At 50.5% G+C, this 19,057-nt stretch overlaps 1 protein-coding gene across 5 annotated transcripts; it reads right to left on the bottom strand.

The window, feature by feature from the left end:
- Positions 1–306: 306 nt before the first annotated feature.
- INPP5B (inositol polyphosphate-5-phosphatase B) lies at positions 307–19,053 on the bottom strand. 5 transcript variants are annotated; one of them, XM_080381957.1, is made up of 22 exons: positions 16,089–19,053; positions 15,876–15,955; positions 15,405–15,502; positions 15,023–15,052; positions 14,425–14,538; positions 11,832–11,925; positions 10,297–10,467; positions 9,474–9,575; positions 8,934–9,048; positions 8,156–8,272; positions 7,098–7,285; positions 6,317–6,428; positions 6,053–6,162; positions 5,033–5,168; positions 4,322–4,432; positions 3,503–3,635; positions 3,107–3,342; positions 2,400–2,513; positions 1,935–2,019; positions 1,427–1,554; positions 1,065–1,176; positions 307–748 (listed from the first exon to the last, which is right to left on the bottom strand). In XM_080381957.1, exons 1-22 carry the CDS (start codon positions 16,542–16,544, stop codon positions 624–626), a joined length of 2,967 nt encoding a protein of 988 aa, XP_080238083.1. In that variant the 5' UTR covers positions 16,545–19,053; the 3' UTR covers positions 307–623. The 5 variants fall into 5 exon arrangements, with proteins under 5 accessions (XP_080238083.1, XP_080238082.1, XP_080238081.1 ...); XM_080381956.1 differs by having other exon boundaries at positions 3,503–3,665; positions 11,832–11,922; positions 16,089–19,051; XM_080381955.1 differs by having other exon boundaries at positions 3,503–3,665; positions 16,089–19,050.
- Between the last annotated feature and the right edge of the window lie 4 nt (positions 19,054–19,057).

The following is a 19,057-nucleotide window of genomic DNA, read 5'->3' on the forward strand; positions in this document are numbered from 1 at the left end:
ACCCGTGTCTCCCCTGCACCCTGCCAGCGCCTGCGGCTCCAGCCACACCCCCCACACGCGCCAGCACCTCTTTAAAATAACCCACTTTCTTGCAGATGGGGTCCCTTAACTCCACTGGCTCATTCACATTGCTACGTGGTCTCAAAGAGTTAGGTGGAGAGTGGAAGACCAGGGAACAACTCATATCACGCTTCTGTATTGCTACATGAGGCGTAGTCTTAAACTGCACTGGGGGCTGCTCCAGGCCACCTACTGCCAACAAACCAAGACCCTCAACCAGTCAACATCAAAAAGAGGCAGACAGGCTGGAAAAACACACCGAGATCTTTTTATTTAAATAACAAGGACTTAAAAAAATTCTCAGTTTTAATACAAGTTAAATAAAATACAGCGTAAGTATCCGATTTTGTATTTTTGCCTGTCTACATATAGCTTGCTTATAAATTTTATATACTTTACAGCTTAAACAGTGACAACTCATTCCAACTGCCAGATCTGTGTCTTCAAAAGCAATAGATTGTATAAAATACTGTGATATAAACAAAAAAGCCAGTATGCTGTACAAAAAAAAATATTTTTACAGTAATTTGATATCTAAAAATCAGATTAGCTGCATCTGAAATTCATGGTAAATTGTCTTCTCTCAAGAGGAACTGATAGATAAATTGCTGAGCTTTCCTCTTTTCAGTAATATCAGGTGCAGGATGTCCAGGAGGAGGTCGAAGTAATAAGCCACCAAATATACTAGCTGCATTAAAAAAAAAAAAAAAAAAAAAAAGGGGGGGCACACAGACACAGGAAGAGCCTGTCAGCAGCAGCTTACCAAGGGTAATTCCACCAACCCCAACCAGTCACAGTCAGAGGGTAGGAAAAAGCTGATGACCCACACATCACTTCACAACTTTTTTTCACGCTACTGCAATGACTGGTTTTCTGTGGACTATTTGCTCGTTATTAAATGCTTCAAAACAAGAGGCCATGACTGCACTCACTTTGGAGAAACGTGTTTTGTTACACAAACCACAAAACCCCTCCAAACAGAATGGTTATTTTGCTCGCCTTACCAAGAATATTCACATCCAAGTGGTTTTTCCCTGAATTTTTCAGTAGTTCTCGTAGAAATGCCATTAGATACTCAAATACGTTTTTATGGCACACTGGCAGGCTAGAGATAATCTGAGGAGGAAAAAAAAACAACAAAAAAACCAACATTCATATCAAAGACAAGGCAATGGCTTAGCAACATCACCCTGTCTAGAAATACTAACAGCTCTTAATCACCAAGGAGCACCAGTTCTAGATCCTTTCTATTATCAGATGACTTAAGTTTCTGAGAGCAAAAACCTGTTACTGGTCTGGCATAAAACAGTTTCCCTCCCCTCACTCCAGAATTACAGAAACAGCCTCCCAGCAAAGCCAGCAATACCTGACTGCTCAGCAGGTAGTTGCTGGCATTCTCCAAACAGCTGCTGTATAACCTGTAGCAGATGACAGGCTCTGGCAGGCTTTCCAGGAAGAGCAGCAGGGCTTCTGCTACCGAGTGGTTGCTGCCAACTGATCCAAAGATGGTTAAGGAAGAGGCAAGCACAGTGTGATCTATTTTGGTCACGCTTCTGATGAAACATTAATCTTTGCTTAGGTCTCCAAGATCTCCTCCTATTGTTCACAGCTTTGAGTTCAATCACTTGATGCCAAACAGCAAGCTGCTTCTGCTGGCAGTCAGACACTTACATAATTCATCAACATCACAAGGACTTAGCAGAGGCTTCTGTACTGGTTACAAGGAGTAGCAAGGAACTGCAGATCTCATTTACCCCGAGATGGGAGACAGTAATTTAAAAACCATGGCGGGGCATAGGAGATTGATAAAATCTTTTTCAGCTTTGATCACTAAGGCAGAGTGAGCCTTACTGGACATCAATCTAAAAGGATACAAAGTGTATCATGCATTCCTTTGTCCAAACAATCTCGGATTTGCTCAAATTCAGATCTGAGGCCTGGCTGCTGAAACAGGTCCTCCTGCAAAGATGACCATTAGTCAGTCTCAAAGAAAATAAAAAGTTATTTGGGTAAACAGAGCAATGTTGTTGTAATCTGGCTGGAAAAATCTCTCCAATTTGGTTGTTATCAGCACAAGTCTCACCACGAGCAGCTCTGGGAAGGCTGCAGCACTGCAGTAGAGAGCAATGCAGAAGGACAGCTGCTGATGCATGCCACACACAGACAAGGTCACCATCACCAAACAGCAAAACCTGGGGCACCAGGGTCGCATCACAGATGTTCTTTCTCTCTCTTTACCATCGGCCAAACATCCAAAGTTAGCTATTGCCAGCATCTCGTTCAAAACTAAACCTAACGCAAACAAATTGTTCTGTGTTTCTAGTACAAACACTGCCTACCTGCTGGGAAGCATTGCGGTACAAGTGATCCACCATCATCCACAGCTCTTTTGGAATATCCATAGGCTTTTCAGTGTGAAGAGCATCACCACTCATTTCCAGCGGCATCAGGGTCTGAAAGAGGGGAGGCGTGGGGAGGGAGAAGAAAAAAAAAAAAAAAGAAAGGAAAAGGTAGCTAGCTGAGTTCTTATTCAACTCCACAAAAAATGCTTCACAAAGCTTACACCTGAGAATTAAGACTTGTTAAGAAACTGTGCAGCTTCACTCACCAGTCTTCATAAAGACTGGAACAGTAGGCACATTTGTATCGTAAGTTCAGACAAGAAACAATCTGCTCTCACAAACATACTTCACATATGCTCAGCTCTATGGAAAAGTTACGTCATGCCTCACAAACACACACCTCTCCATTCAATATGGAGAAAGCCAAAGGCTCCCGGGTAAAGGTCTACCTTTAGAAGTCGCACGCTTTTTAAATGTGCAAGTGGGATCTAATTTTCAGTGCTCTCTACATGAAATGGGTTGGTTCATCCATGTGAAGAACTAATGCAGGCTGTGAAGGTGGCGCACTGGGAAGCACAAGCTGTATCAGCATTCTCAGACTATGGACCAGGGAAGTGGAAGAAGGCTCTTTAGCAACAGACAGGACTTCAATCTAGCTTTAATGGTTCTCGTTGGTTCAGAAGGGAATCTTGTCTTTAACTCACAAGTTTCCGAATGGATTCTTCTGACATGTCCTGAATCGGTTCCTTCATGTAACACAGCGTATGAATGGGAGACCCGAAGCAACTTGGCAAGTAGTTGCCTGTTACAGACAGAAAGTAATCCTTCCCCCTGTTAAGATGCAAGACCAAGATATCTTCAAGTTTTTCCTCTCCAGAGTTTAAGTGTGTAGCTGTTGATTTATTAACAAACACCTCCAACTCAATTGTGATCTCAGCATCTGCCAGAAGATGATAAAACAAAGGTGTACTCAGTTAAAAAAAAAAAAGTATTAACCAAGAAACCTGCAAATAGGCATAGCATTCTCAAAACAGCAGAGAACTAAGCCAGAAGGTGACAATATTAGTTCATTAACATGAGATGAACAACGAGGAGCTCACCTGACAGCAGAAAGCCCTTACTGGGGTTAGCAATCAGCCACTCCTTGCAGTAGGTTTTCTCATCTGGTTTGCTGATAAACTCAAACTGGCAGGGCACTTGTCCGTTGCGGACTGTAAACTTCTCTACCTGCAGCTGCATGTATTTAACATCCACAAAATGGAACTAGAAACAAATGTCAGTCAATATCATCAGCCAGTTCCACCTTGCCAAGCACCAGCAGCAATTCCTGTCTTGTGGTTTAATCATTAGGCAGCAAGATACCCAGATTAACCCTCTTGCTCCTGCATCCCACCTCTTCCAGGATTGCACAGGATTACATTTGCTTACTGTTTGCTAAAGTCGTTTGCATCAGTGGGCCCTTTAAAACAAATGCTCCCCTCAAATAACCTCAATGAAACTTGAGAACAAGATAGCTGTAGCCTCAAATGTCTCATTTGCTTATCTTTTTTAGTCCCCAATACACAAAGTAAACGCCTTTGTGACCTTCTCCAAATCCTTCAGATTTTGCATTTTATGTTTCAAAGGGAAGGGAGCAAGGGCCACAAACTACCCATTTACTCTCTCTCTCTCCCCTCCCACCTCAGGGAGTAACACACTCTACATTTCAGCCTGGTACTGTGAATGGAATTTAGCAGCATCTAAACAGCAACCAGTATTTCTAGGGCTTGTAAACAGAGAACAGTTGCAAGTCAAAATATTCTACTACTTTGGAACTAGACCCCAAGGTCTAGAGTCCATCTCCTACTGCCAGCACACACTCCTGGGGTTTAGGGTTGCTCGGCTCCTCCAGTGAGTCCCAGCACATGAACACACCCTACCTCTCTCTGGGAGAGGGTCACCGAGGGAATGTTGGCATTCTCCAGCTTGTCCAGGGAGCGGACTATTTCTTCAAAGGCTTTTCGATAGAGCTCCTCATTCACAACCTTCACCTGAAAAGGACACACACTGCACCAACTGGCATTTACTGTGCCACTGCAGGAGAGCTGTAACACAGCTGGAAACACACAAAGCGATTTGATTTTAGCAGCACAGTAGCGTATACAACACATGTAATGAACAGAGCCAGGTGGAGCACTAATGCTCCAAGAGCTCCTCAGGAGCCAACAGTAAAGGGCCTTGCCATAATTAGCAAGACAGTCACCCACTCAGTACTCAACCAGCCGCTTTTTTTTTTTTCCCCACCAGAAAAAGTTTTACTAGTGTCATCAATGATGTAGCATTGCTGCACTGCAAGTTTCTGTGAAAATTAATAGGAAAATAAGAAAAAAGGCAAAAGAACACTTCTGAAAAAAACCAGATATTCATGCATTATTCTGCTGAAGTATCACTTAACACAGCCCTAGCTTACTGCGAACAACAATCCTATCTCAGTATCTTATCTACCCCACCTTTTAGCCATTGTTCTCTGTGGGTGCCTAAAAAGCAGGAGGAGAGGGAAATCAGGAGGAGAACCTCCCTCCTCCTTCCCCCTCTCCCCACATGGAGGAGGAGGTCAGGGGAGTTATTTCCTTCAGCACTGACGTACTTACCCCGATATCAAACACAGAGCTGACTGGCTTATGATCACTGATCTTCAAAGCCATGTGGCTGCGATAGCTCAGCTGAGCAATGTTCTGCCCTTTCCAGAGTATCCGATCACACCATGCTGGAATACGACACTTCTCACTGAAACAGGTAAAAATTACGGTTTCCAGGCACAATTCAGGTAGTAACAAGGCAGAATACTGCTCTCCCAGAGACTCTCCTGCCACGGCCTAGAGCTCTCTATCAAAGCTCTATTTTCCAGTTTCTTGGAGTAGTTATAAAACTTTGATTGTCTGCCATTAGGTATCTCTAGATCATGCTTTACTTTCTACTTCAAAGATGCAACTGTTTGTTTTGTTCTTTTGATACAATTCACACACAAACCAATACTCAAGAGATACTTTTGACTGGAAGAACCATGAAAAGTAAGAACTCAGGCTTCACATTTACAGTTTACAACTTAATTTTATTTTTTTCCCCACTGACTGCTGCACAGATTTCATTCCCACACTTGAAGCCAATGTTCCCAGTTGCCACCACCAGGTCAGCCACGCTCCATAGCACGTTACAGGAACGATGGCTCTCCCAGTCTTTTGGGGAATGCACTCAGCAACAGACAGCACAAAGGCACCATTTCGAACCCCAGCCAGTCTGTCCTGAGCAGGTATCACCAAATAAAAGACCCAAAAAAATTTGCTTTGGGAAAAAGAAGCCAAACCAAACAAAAAGAATGAAACTAACTAAAATGATTCCTTAATTTTGCACACCTCTGATTAAGAGGAAACCCAACGGATTACTCCTGGGAAAAAGATAAGGAAAATCTGACGAAAAGTAGTGGAAGAAAAGCAACATAAGTAGACATAAACTGGAGATGGATTTTGGAACCAAGGGAGAGGAACAGCAATAATGTCAGAACTGTTCTTATTTATAGCCATTAGATCTACAATTCTTTTTAGCTTTGTTTTTACTTCCTTCAATGATAACATTAGCCACTGGTAGCATCACATATGAGGCAATCACCATACCTTGTGTCCCAGTCGTCACAGCCAGCATCGTATTTATATGTTGGCTGGAAAGAAATCTCTCCCTCTGTAAAGCCTTCAAAGACTGCATTTGCATTCATCTGCCTCTTCAGCTACGAAAAAAAAAAAAAAAGAAAAAATTGATTTTAAATAAGCTCAAGCGCAATTCCCATATGAACTGAGAGGGAGGCGTTTGGCCAAGGAGAACGTGTGCAGTTTCTAACCAGCACCCTCAGCACCACCTGCAGGCAGGTGAGGCATCAGTACCTGGTCATACTGGCAAAGCTCTAGAAATGCTTTCTCATCTACAAGCTGCTTCACTTTTGCCACATCCAGTTCTTCCAGCCGGTAGTTGAGGTCACCCAACCATAAGATCACACTGAAAGAGAACGTACACCAGACGTCTGCACAGAGGCCTGAAGATGTCCGAGACGGGGAAGCACAGCCCGGCAGCAGTGCCCCCCACCACGGCAGCAGTGCCCCCCACCACGGCAGCAGTGCCCCCCACCACGGCAGCAGTGCCCCCCACCACGGCAGCAGTGCCCCCCACCACCTCGTGCAAGCACAAGCTCTTCTCATCCCAACAGATCAGCTGGGCGCTGTGTCTGCTTCTCCATCAGAGACAACAAGTAAGACTGCAAACTTCAAAGAGAAGCTACATTTTCTACCTTTGCTGGTTTTAATTCCCGTTCTGCATGTTTGTTACTACCTCTTAATAACTCTACTTTTAATATTCCACACTGATTAAATCCCACAGCCCACTGGGGAAATCAATGCATATTATTGCCCCATTCCCACTTTGTGCTTGAAAATAAAACGAGACCTGGAAGAGCATAAGGCAAGTGACTTGTCAGAACTGTACAGGCAACCACTCTCCAAACCAGGGTTACGGTAAAGCACTTCTGGCCCTTCCAGGCTGACAGGTAGATCACTGGGGCACCCCTTCCCACCGCCCTGCTGGCAGCACCTCCCGCGCACACCCCAAAACATTTGCAAGGCTCCTCCTGGCCACACACAAGCGATTCACACAGTCAGACAAGAAGCTTACTCATGTTTGCCAATAGTGAGAGGGGGCAAATTTGGATCTGACTGGCAGAATTGCATCCGAGAGCAGATGTCTTTGAAGTCCTGGTTCCTCCGCTCATAGTCCTCCATGTGTGCAGCAAGGTGAGAATTCACAATGCACACGCTAGTATTATGGAATTTAAACCTTATGGCAACACCACCTTTGTTACCCTGAAAGATAAAGACAGACATTGGTCAGAAGCATTTACACAACAGATGAATCCACTAATGAGTTACCAGCAGTTCACTAGCCAGAAGACGTTGAGGAAAAGCATTTCAGTCCAGAGGAAGGAAAAGGCTGAAAACGCCAATTAGTGATAACCACCTCATGAATTCAAGTCAGTAACTCACCGAGGGTTGCACACAGCAACAGAACATAGCAAGCAAGCACACAGAACTCCAGATTGCAATTCAGGAATTCGCTAATACAAAAGGAAATTAAAATCAGAGAGGCAGCTGGTCAGTTACCTCAGCAAGTCCCAAAATCTACTTAGCAACGAATTGGATCTTCCAGTGCAAATCGTAACAAATTTGTAAATGGAGGAGGAAGCATGTGGCTTAGCTGGTCAAAGATACCTTTGATAAATTCTAGCTGCAACGCTCACAGAATCTACATTCAAAGGGCACAGACTTTCCACCTTCCAACGGTGTGGAACGGCAAAAGGCCAGGAAGTACTCAGGAAAACTAATCTGGACAGACACGTTTCTTCTACTCATGTCCCTTTGTGTTATTTCCTTTGGGCAAAATCACAACGAGCATCAAAATCACATGAGAGCAAGGCCCCACACAGCCCAGCACATGCAATCAGGGAAAAAAAAAAAAAAGTCTTCAGAGAAGATTCTCCCTTACGATCTTTGAGCCTTTGCGAGCACACGGCAATTCCTTCTAGCAACACCCTGCGCTGGCACAGGGACAGGACTATGTGCCTCTCAAGACAGCTGCACCCCTCAGCTGGGGAAATAACCACTACACCTAAGGAGAGGGGCTCTCCAGGGCTCTTCTGAATCTCACCCCTTCTCACGCACAGTTGCGATTCTTACCATCCTCCCCATAATTCCAGTTCCCACAGTCTCGACTTCCACCTCGGAGATGTTCAAAGCAAGGTCTGCTTTCACATACAACAGAAGCATGATTCCCACCAGCCGCACCAGTTTCACCTGAAAAACAGATCCATTAAATACTAGAATGGGAGAGGTTTGATGAGAGAAAGCACATCACCCCCTAGTCCAGAACATGCGTCACCAAAACACAGATGAATTAGAACAGAGTTCCAAGCTCATCCGAGGGACCAGCTGAGCTCACAGCACACTGGCACTCCAGCAGCACAGCGCAGGAGGGAGCCAAGGACCAACACCCCAGTAAATGAAGTTGAAGCCCGAAGCAAAACCTACAGCACAGGCGTAGCCCATGAAAGGAGCCCCCCTTCAACAACAATGACAAGAGACAAAGCAGACCAAAGGAGCAGGAGTCAAAACATAAGCAGTATTCCTACCAAGTCTTCCTTCACACCTCATTCTACTGTGCGTCATGGAGACAGACATGGAAGAAGCTAGGATACTTCCTATTCTCTTCCACCAAGACAGCAGGAGCTTCCTACACGCGTGGATGCCCAGCTCTGGTCTCCTGTCCTGCCCGCTGCCTTGGTACCCTGCACAGCCACACTACCTACATCCCCTTCACAGTGCTCCTGACCGAGCAGAGCCTGCAGACAGCGTGCCTCTGGCAGACACAGCACGTGAGAACAAGAAAAAGCCAAGGGAAAAGAGGCCCAAGTGGAAAATTATTCCACACGCAAAGCTCCCCAAAAGCCACATTTACCTTTGCGTATTTGGCATCTGGGTGAAGACTATCAGTTACAGCTTTAAACCATTCTTCTTCCTTCGGAGTGTCATTGAAAAAGAAGGCTTCTTTACTCAGATCAAGCTCCTGGAAACTGTGTTAGAGGAAGGAACCCATGGATGCATGCACTTGTTTGTAACCCTCGAGCCCTTTCCTCTGGGAAAGAACTAAATCAATTTATACTCACTAAATTGGTAACTGAAAACCCACATTCAGTTATGCTGATTTTAGAGGTATGTTAAATGTATAAGCTATGTGACTATTAATATTAAATTGAATGGCATTAAAGACTTTGTAACATTGCAGAGTGTCCAACAGTAACTTGCCAGAGAGTCCAAACCCCACCAGGACAGCAGTCCCGTCAGGCCACGCAAACACACACGTGAAAGCTCTGCAATGCAGTCAGGCAATGCAAACGTTCCTGAGCTGCGGTGTCTTGGCTGGACACCAAGCCACAGATTCACAAGCAAGCAACCCACAGTCACGGTTTGGGAGGATGGGCCAGAAAGAGACACTCACCCCACGCAGTAGATGTCTGGAGGCTCAGCATCACACCTCAGCCAAGGCTGGAGGCTTTCTCTGGGTGACTGACCATTCACATTGTATGTCCCAACAAAAAATCTGCAAAGAAATTAACTAAATCCCAGAACTGCAAATTGTACAGCTGATGGAAGTAACACTATTATTAACCCACACACTTATTACTACACATAACTATTTAGAAATAACATATTTCCAGGGGGGCATTAGGAAAATGTGACAAACTTTAAATCCCTAAAATGATTCAATTACAGTAGTATGTTTACTTACATGTTTTACATAAGGATACACATTTTTACAAATACTATTAAAAAAAAAAGATGACTAGAGCTGTGCAGTAGCAATTTGAAATTATAAATTCACAGAATGACACACATAAAAGGATTTCAAGCACGGTAAAGTTTTCGTCCTAATTATGTATTTCACCCAAGCTCTTATGATCTTATTGGAACGACTATGTGGGTAAGTAATGAACAGGAGCAGTGAGGGAAAAGGCCAGAGGTGCACAGAATTGATGTATTTCCAGAGACTGTCTGAAATAAGCACAGGGAAAAGTCATTTCAAAAAGGCCATTTTCACAACAAGAACCATGAGACAAGCCATAGCAGAGACACGAATTAAATTCCACTCTGCTAATGCCTAAACGAGGAAAGAAAGCTGTTCTGGAAAGCACGGATCATACTTTTCTACAAAATTTCCTATTTGCAGGGATACTAGATGAAATAATGAACATGAGTTATCTCGACAGCTTATACTAACTCACTCCCCACAAAAATAAGTTCCTCTCAGGAATGATCATTACCTGAAGCTCTGGACATATGTGTAGGAATCCTCCATTTGTACAAGCTGAGATTTAACAATAGTATCTCTTAGTCCAAACTTTGGTTCTGATAATATCGAAGCCTTGTTTGAAGCCATTACGCTGGAGGACCGTACCATCTCAGTTGTCACTTCAGGTTTCAGTTTGTTTTGCCTGCAAATGAAAGCAAAACTGCATGCTGAAACCCATGATATACACACACACTCAACAGCTTATTTCTGCTGCTGAGGACTTGATTTGCATTTATCTGTCTTTTTCACTAGACAGTCGATGTTTAGGGTAAGCTAAGACTAAAGAGGAGCATTTCTTAAAATGGCTCAGTTCTCTAGATAAAACCAGTTTAATTAACTCACTAACCTAGTGCAGCCTGTTGATTCAGAGCAGGCATTACTCACACCTGGACGTTAATAAAAAAACTGTACTCCTTTCCTGCTTACTGGAGCAAGGAGATGCAAATCTCCTCTCCCGCTGCCTCTGCTGAGGTCAGAAGGGCTGAGCAGAAGAATGAAAAACCGCATTTGTTCTAAAAGCCTTCTGGTGAAAAACTCCCAACTCTGCCTAGAAAGGAAGCAGCACAGAGCAGATGGAGGTAGAGGTGGTTTTATTTAGTATCTCGTGGCTTTGCATACTCCTTTTGCAACAGTAATAATGCCACAGCTTGGGAGCTCCCACAAGCAAGCGGATGGTATGAATTTAGGGTCAACAACCTGCACATCAGTGCCAAGGACAGTGCACAGACAGACTTTGAAGGATATGCAGCAGGGTCCACAAAGTCCTGGGAACTGGAAAATGAAACTGTAGCGTTTTCAGAGCGTATCTATGAGGCACAGTGGCCCTCAGCCAAAGCTCTCTCAACTCAAAATAAACAATGCTCACGGGTCCCGTCCCACTGAACAGCAAAAATATGCCCAAATAGGGGACTAGCAGGACTGTTACTGAGAGACTGCGCTGAAATTCCCACTAAAATTTTGACAGTGTGCCGATGCTGAATTTTTTCTCTCCTGACTAGAATCTGCAGATCCTCTTCTCAAAAATTTGCCAGCTTCTGATCTAGACCCCAGCACCTCTGGGGACTGTAACCGACACGGTCGCCGGCAGATGGAACCAGATAATGCTGCCGCAACACTGCTCGAGCACTGGTGTGTGCACAGACCTCACACACCAGCATCAGATGCCAACTTCCCCATGCGGTTTCCAGTTGAAAACCAGGAAGCCCAGACAAGAAAGCTCCCTGCACTTTCTTTTTCTTCCTCTAGACATCAAAGCATCAACAATTTGCCCACCGCAGTTCATTCCATCCATACACAATCACCCAGAAGTACCCAGAACTTTGGTGCTACATGTATTTACTGTCACTATACAGAGATCCTCTGCAGAGGGGAGGCATAGCTAAACCGGCAAGGAAACATTGCCACCACTTTTACTCCTCACTAGACCTTCCACAAAGAGCTGACGTGTGCAACTCTGCCTTCAACTGCTTCACTAAACCTACACAAAAAGCAAGAGAGATACCATACCTGGGAGCACTTTTATCAGTGCTGTCATGGCTCCGGTTCTGACTAACTGCAACCTTTTTTCCATTCTGTTTGACACCTTCAGAGCCAAGCACTTCTGGAAAAAAAACAGTAAGTTTTACATTAAACACAAAGCGTTCTTTAATTTACCAATAGATGCAAACACTGGCAAAAATCTGCAAGCAGAATATAATTTAGGTTTGTGTGGAGTAACAAAGCGCCCTGCAGTTTCTCTTTCAGTTATCTGATATATTAAATTTGTTTTGACAGAACTGTTCTGTGGTGGCGCAGCTTCCCCTCCGGAGGAAGAATTGACACTGGCATGCCATGCAGCTGTGGGGAGCCACAGAACCGCTGCACGCTGCCTGCCTGCTGCTGGAGCAGGTTGCTGTTGGCTTTCCTTTACAGCTAAGCTGTAAAGGACTTAGCAGCACAAAATCCAGGGCTTTATCCTGGGAATCAAAAAAATGTATGTTAATAACAGATTTTTCCTTTCTGAAGCAAGACAGGAAGTACAAAGAAAGGAAGAAAAAGGGAAAAACAAACTCATAAAAAAAAAAACCACACTACCATTTAAAGGTTTCTACTTATCTGCAAATACACAACAATGCACAAGCGTCCCCCGTCCCATGTCCCATCCCCCCCCCCCGCCTCAAGCCGGTGCAGTACAGAGTCACCACATGGCTCCACTGTACCTCAGCAGAAACAAGTGCCTCGATGCACACTGCACATTCCTAAAAAAGTAACAGGGCTGCTACCATGCAAATATAACCAAACAGGGGGGTGACACTAAACGCATCCCACTACGTTTTTGCAAAAAGTGACCAGTCTTTCAGCATTTGGTTTCAGCTGCAACATCCTGCTCCAACAAGCGGCCAAGTAACAGCTGAAAAAGAGGATTCTGCCTGGGGCTCTCCACGTTTAAGACCTGCAAACAGCAATCTCAGATTATGCTACTTAGCACACAAATCTAATGATGATACAGAAATTGTTCTTAAGGTTGTAAGGTTCTAATCATCCGGCTGAGCTCCTCCTTCAGCGAGCACAACTTGGAAAAATTAAAATGTTATCTCCCAGGACAAGAGGGCAAACCAGAAGCAGAACTTGAAGTACTTTACCAAAGCACTCAGAATGTAAACGAGCTAACAAGTGGCCATACTCCCAGCTTGGAAAACCTCTCCTGCCCAAGAGCCCTCTAAGGATAAAGACTGTGTAAGAGGATTTGCAGAGAGGGTGGTTGCAGAGCAGGTGACTCAGACCTCGCACAGCCGAAGTCACGCAGCATCCAAGGGGGATGGCCACGGTTCAGAGGTGCTGCACGCGTTGCCAAGCACCAACGGCTGGGACAGACCCGCAGGCGTTCAGTGCTGAACCAGAACCGCCAGGGCCTCTGCCAGCTCTCCCGATAAACACCCCATAACTGCCTCCACTGCCAGGAACAGACCTGGACTTTCACTTTACGGGACAACTGCTACCCTTGGAACAGGGAGGCCACTCAGCCAAAGTTCATCTCTTTTTTTCTTTTTGAATACCCTACTGATAAAGAGGCGGCATGGAGCGCTGCCCTGCCGCGCCCCCGTGCCTTGCGAGGCGCCCAGCCGGGTGGGCGCTGCGGGGCTGTTCGGGCTCCGCACCCCGCACCGACGGCCGGGAACTGCTCCGGCTCCCGGGGCGCTGCCGCCGGCGGCCCGGCCGCGGGGAGCGCAGCGGGACCGTGGGACACCCGTGGGTACCCCCCGCAGCCCGGCCCGCAGCGGCGGGAGCCGGCGGGCAGAGCCCCGGGGCAGCGGCACCGGCCCCGCCGACTCCCGGGAGGCGGCCGGGGCGATGCCGGCGGCCGGGACCCGGGACCGCGCCGGCCACGGGGCGCTCTGCCCGCCGCCGCCGCAAGGCGCCGGGAGCCCCGGCCGGGCCGCCGCGCCCCCCCGACCCGCGGGAGCGGCCGGGCCTCGGCCGAGCCGGGCAGCGGCCCGCAACCAGCCGCGCAGCGCGGACTCCCGCCCGCCTCGTCCCACCCCGTCCCGCAGCGGGTCCCCCCGCTCACCTCGGCAGGGCCGCCCGCCCGCGGACATCGCCGCGCTCCGCACCACCGCCCCGCCCCCATGCCCTAGCCCCGCCCCCAGGCCCGCCCCGGCCCGCCCCCCGCCGTACGCGCGCCCCCGCCAGCCGCCGCGGCGGCTCCGAGCGCGTCCCCGCGGGGTCGGTCCGTGCGCACGCGGCTCCGCCCGGCGGGGAGGGCCGGGCCGGGCGGCGGGGCCGCAGCGGGGCCCGGAGCGGTGCGGGCACGGGGAGCGGAGCCGAGGCGCGGGGCCGCCGGGGGGGGCTGCCTGGGCCCCCACCGCCCCCCCAAGCCCCGTCAGGCTGCCCCTCGCTCGCCGCAGCGCCTGATCTGCCCACCCAAAGCACTGACCGCCCGCGGCTGGTGCACAGCCACCGCGCTTGCAAACCGGCACGGATCGGTGCGAGCTCCAGCAGCGGAGGCCCACGCTGCTCATCCTCACCGAGAAGAAACATGCGAAGGCGACGCCAGCCGGGCCTGCCAGCCCCTCCGCCACCAAAGCCACGGGTCACAGCCAGCGCCCCACCGAGCTCGTACCTGGGCGGCTGCACCTGCTGACCTCCTGAAGAAACGTGCGTGTGTGCGAGCCAAAAGGCAAGCGCACCATGAGCTGCTCATCTTCTGAACTTATCTGGATGGTCACATCCGAGCCTAAAGACATTGGGAGAAAAAAGAGCTCGTGCTTAGTGCTGACAAGCCTCCAGAAACCAAACATCTCTGCTCTACAGCGGCTAGCATGCGCACACATGCAGACTTCAGCAACAAGTCTCCCCGTGCTTTCTTATCATGTTTCCTTCCCATATTTTACATGAGAATGCTGTTTAAAAATATAAAAATCAACATTTATAATAATTTGTATTCTTCTTATTCGGTGACAATAATTAATCTTCCAGCATGAATTCAAAAGATTTTTGGGAAAAAAAAGATTGCTTTGGCTGAACTCGGCTAACAATACTTGTTAGCATGAACAAAATTGTGGCAAAGAGCACGGCGAGCCCCCCAGCAGCAGCAGGACAACATCCCCCCCATCACCAGCCTGGCCCACATGAGCCCCCGCTCCTGCTTCACTGCGCACAGCTGGTGCAGGGCCCAGGAACGCTTGTAACGCAGGCACTGAAGCAACAACAGAACTCACCGATGACGGGAAGCTCATCGTCAAGTACAACTGTAAAAGCAATACAGAGTTCAGTTACAACGTGCTAGGCAATAGGTTTGCAGAACACGCCGGTACCTTGGAGTTAGCGAGCTCTGCAAGTTCCTCCCAGCCCGAATAGTCTTTGGACAAACAGCGGCAGGCGGGACAGGGTGCTCTGGATTGCGGAGCAATTAACCTAGCAATTAATCTAGGCCCTTCCAGCTATGACACAGGAGCATCACCACAGCTTACAAACTGAAGAAAAAATGGGAAGGCTGAACGGAGCCTAGATTTCAGCATGTAGAAGAACAAAATATGGACTCCAGGCCCCTTCGTCCCCTTCTCTGGAGGTGCCCGAAGTGTCACTGAAGTGTGTTAGTACCTTCTTCCACTGCAAACCCTTCTCTGATGGGGATAACCTTCTCCAGCCAGACGTCCTCGGCTGCGATGGCCATCCGCCGGTGAGTGTACACGTGGATGCTGCAGGCAGGGAGCACACACAGAGGCAGCGACTTGACTCCGGCACCGCCGCCGCTGCAGGCAGCCGGACCCCGGCCCACCCAGCAGCACCCGCCAGCACAGCGGCCTCCCACCACCACCCAAGAAACTTCTCGACCGTGCGCCCACCCACCCACTTGCCCCACTGTGGGTACCGCACCGGCAAAAGGCACCGGGTGGATACCCCTAGTGCCCGGGCACCCCCTGCCAGCCCGCTCTGGGCTCCCCCAGGCCATGCAAGCGTCGGGGTGCCCAGGGCCCGCCGCCCCCCACCCCCCTCCCGCCGCTCTGCCCCCCCCAGGCCGTGCGGGGGTCAGGGGTGCCCAGGGCCCGCCGCCCCCCGGCCCCCACGTACGCGTGCTGCCCGCGGCGCTCCACCAGGCCCAGCAGGCGGCTGCCCGCGCCGCCCCCGGCCGCCAGCACGGCCTGCACCGCCTGCGGCTCAGCGTCAAGGAAGCGCAGGCACGGCGGGACAGGGACGGGGACGGGGACAGGGACGGGGACAGGGACAGGGACAGGGACGGGGGGCCCGCCCCCCCCGCGCGGCTCAAGGCCGCGGCAAGGATACGATCCGGCAGGTCGCCCCCTCCGCCAGGCCTTCCTGGATGGCGACCGACTGGTCCATCCCCCGCACCGGCTCCGCTACGGCTGTCGCGACGTGTCGTGCCCGGCCCCCCCCACCCCGCCGCGCTCCCCGGGCGGGGCCGCTCCCGCCGCCGGCACCGCCCCGCTCCCGGCCGGGCCCCCCCCCGCGGCGGCGGCTCCCGGACCCCCGCAGCCCCCCCGGCCGCTCCGCCAGCCCCTCGCTGCGGAACCGCCCGCGGGCACCGGGGCCCCCGCAAACAACGGCCCCGGGCAGCGGGTCCGCAATCGGCCGCCTCCCGCCGGGGCGAGGCCCGGAGCATCCCGGCCGCGCTCCGCCTCGCCGGGGCGGGGGCGGGGGGGTGTTTGCAGGGCCGCTCTCCCGGTCCCCCCCGCGGCCGCTTTTTTCTTTGCAGCGCCGGGAATTACTTTGTTGTTGCATTTCCAGACGAGCCAGCTGGCACAAGCCACCTTCCGAGCTGCCAGGCTATTATGCAAATTAATTAACGCAAAGCGCCTAAGCAGGTGCTGGAAAACTTCACCAGAGCCTGTTGCACTGCAGAGAGCCCGGCCCAGGGCAGCGCTTCCCACCGAGCAGCAGCAACAGCCAAGAGCTGGAGATCACGACAAACGCCCTGTGCCTCTGCCCTGCCACCCCCCCGGCACCCACGGGTGGCTGGGGGCTGCGGGGGGGAGCACGAGGAGAAGGGGCTGAAAGAGCTGCTGTAAATGCTAAACCTCTACTCTTGCAAGAAACATGGCACTATCGGGTATTTTTGAGACAGAAAACCCCCATGTTTCATCCTGTTTTCACTTGCTGCAGATACGCTGACACTGTGGCCTGGAAGGAATTACAAACGCGGCCCAAGGCCTGTCCTGCGGCTCCAGCGGGCTGGCTGCGGCCGCGCTGCAGCGGGGAAGGGGCTGGCTAGTGTTTGTGAGGTCCAGCTCCCCCAGCCCCACAGCTTCCCCACTGGGGCACCCCCAAGGGCTGGCGGGCAAAGCCTTTCTGCAGGGGACAGCACGAGGCTCCCCCGGGACCCCCACGGCCCTCCCGGGCCTCCCTCCCTCCCCACCAGTCACACCATGCCCAGCCACGCTCAGAACACCCCAAGGGACCGACACATGGGGGTTTATACTTTTGCAATCTTTTCTTTAAAGAGCCAACAGCAGCAGAGGACAGCAGCGCGTGTGTTTGCACCAGTAACAGCACATCGACACTGGTGAATTCTGCCCAACAAGTGCCGCGCCAGCTCCACGTAATGCAGCAAGAGGCTGGGGGGGAGCGCGGGGGGTGCTTCTGGTTATGGTTCACGCCTCTGCTTGGCTTTTAGCAGTAGAGAATCAATCATAGATGTGTAATAGAATCATCTGAAAGGTAAGACACTTTTAAATTAATCTCATTTTCCTGCCTAAGTCTTGGAGATGAAACGTTAGGTTACTAATCTTACCTAGTCATACAGAAGGTATTTCAACACCAGAGCAGTTTTAAACTAATGAGCGAGAGGGTGTCCTGAAAGGCTGTGCTGCAAGCAGATTATTAACTAGAGCAGACCCTGTGCCTTCAGTCAAGGCAGAATTTTCTGGTTTGTAAGCAGGCTTAACACCCTCTTGTTCCTACTCCTGAGGTCACTCATTCCAGCATCTGCAGTCCCAGCAGCACAGAGACAAAACTGTAATTAGCTTGCAAGTCTCCCAGGCCTACAGATTTTTGGCGGTGCAGGGAAGAATTCCCCTTCGTAGCTTCCTTAGCGTGTAGATTAAGTGCTTTTCCTCTGGATACACTGGGGGACTCTTGATTACCAGTGTTTAAAAAATCAGTGAAATGCAAGACACCAAACGGGAGCCAGGACTCACCAGCCTCGGGAAGGTGAGGGATTTAAAGTGGAGCTTAGGGATGGGAGGTAGGATTTGGGATCAGCGGCAGGGTCCTGTACGGGGCGGCTACAGAGCCAAGCGTAGCGGAGTGCCCCCGAGCAGACGCGGCAGGCCGGCTGGAGGAGCAGCAGTGGTGACCTCTGCTAGTTGTGCTAGAGAAGCAGCCACGTCTGCCATGCTACATGAGCAGCCCCCAGGGGAAAGCTGTTTTTCTGGCATGGGTTTCTGGACAAGCTCCAAGCAGCTCAACCAGCCCGTCAGTAACCTGTACCCTGCTGGTTGGGCCAGGAGGGCTCCAGCCCTGAGGGCGGCTGCATCAGCTGCTGGTGGAAAGACAAGGGGAAAAACTACTGCTGCTTAAGCGTGCTAATGAAAGGGCTTTCCTGCCTGCACAGCCACCCAGGACAGGGGCACGAGAGGGGACCTGGCTTTCACCCCATGCTTCAGCGTCCCTCGCACACGACATTGGCTTACGTACAAAGGGCTGCTCACCAAACCTGAGCGAGGCAGTAACGAGGCCCCAGGAATTCATCCTCTCCAACTGTAACCCAGAAGAGACTTGAACTGGGACTGGGAAGCAGGTGGAAAGGGTGCTCTAACAGTGGGAAGGGGACAGCATCCCATGGAGGAGGGCATCCTACAGGGCAGCAGCTCGGATCTCCCTGCTCCACAGGAGCTTGGGCAGGGGACCAGCATCATCTCCGTGACCAGCCAGAGGTATGAAGCAGAGCATCGGCTCACCACACCAAGAGGAAGCCCCATGTCCACCTGTGCCCACAGAGCAGCTCAAAAATGGGAGGAGGATTTCCCCCCAGCAGAGCACCTGAGCAGGCACCTGCAGCCTCTTCTGGAAGCAGAGCACGCAGGGCTGCTGCGCTGCAGGACAAGGTGAACAGAAACGGGAGCCCACCAGCAACCTGCACCCACCGCCCTCGCGGTTCACGCAGAGGCCTGGGGTCACCCTGGGGGTGGGAGGCACCTGCTCGGGGGGAGAAGCAGCCGTGGGCAACTGGGCCACCTTGTTCCTGGGACAGGGACGTAGCAGAGGGTGTTCGATAGCGGCCTTGGCTGAAGTCA

The sequence above is a fragment of the Falco punctatus genome, assembly GCF_963210335.1.
Source record: "Falco punctatus genome assembly, chromosome: 3".
NCBI classification, from domain to species: domain Eukaryota; kingdom Metazoa; phylum Chordata; class Aves; order Falconiformes; family Falconidae; genus Falco; species Falco punctatus.

Bases quoted from the DNA above. Each gene is read 5' to 3' on its own strand.
- INPP5B (XM_080381955.1), bottom strand. From the start codon at position 16,544: ATGCAACAACAAAGTAATTCCCGGCGCTGCAAAGAAAAAAGCGGCCGC. The intron at 14,539-15,022 runs GTGAGTTCTGTT...CAATGTCTTTAG, and splicing joins CGATGAGCTTCCCGTCATCG to GCTCGGATGTGACCATCCAG. The intron at 6,429-7,097 runs GTAAGCTTCTTG...GTTCTCTTTCAG, and splicing joins CTCACTATTGGCAAACATGA to TGTGATCTTATGGTTGGGTG.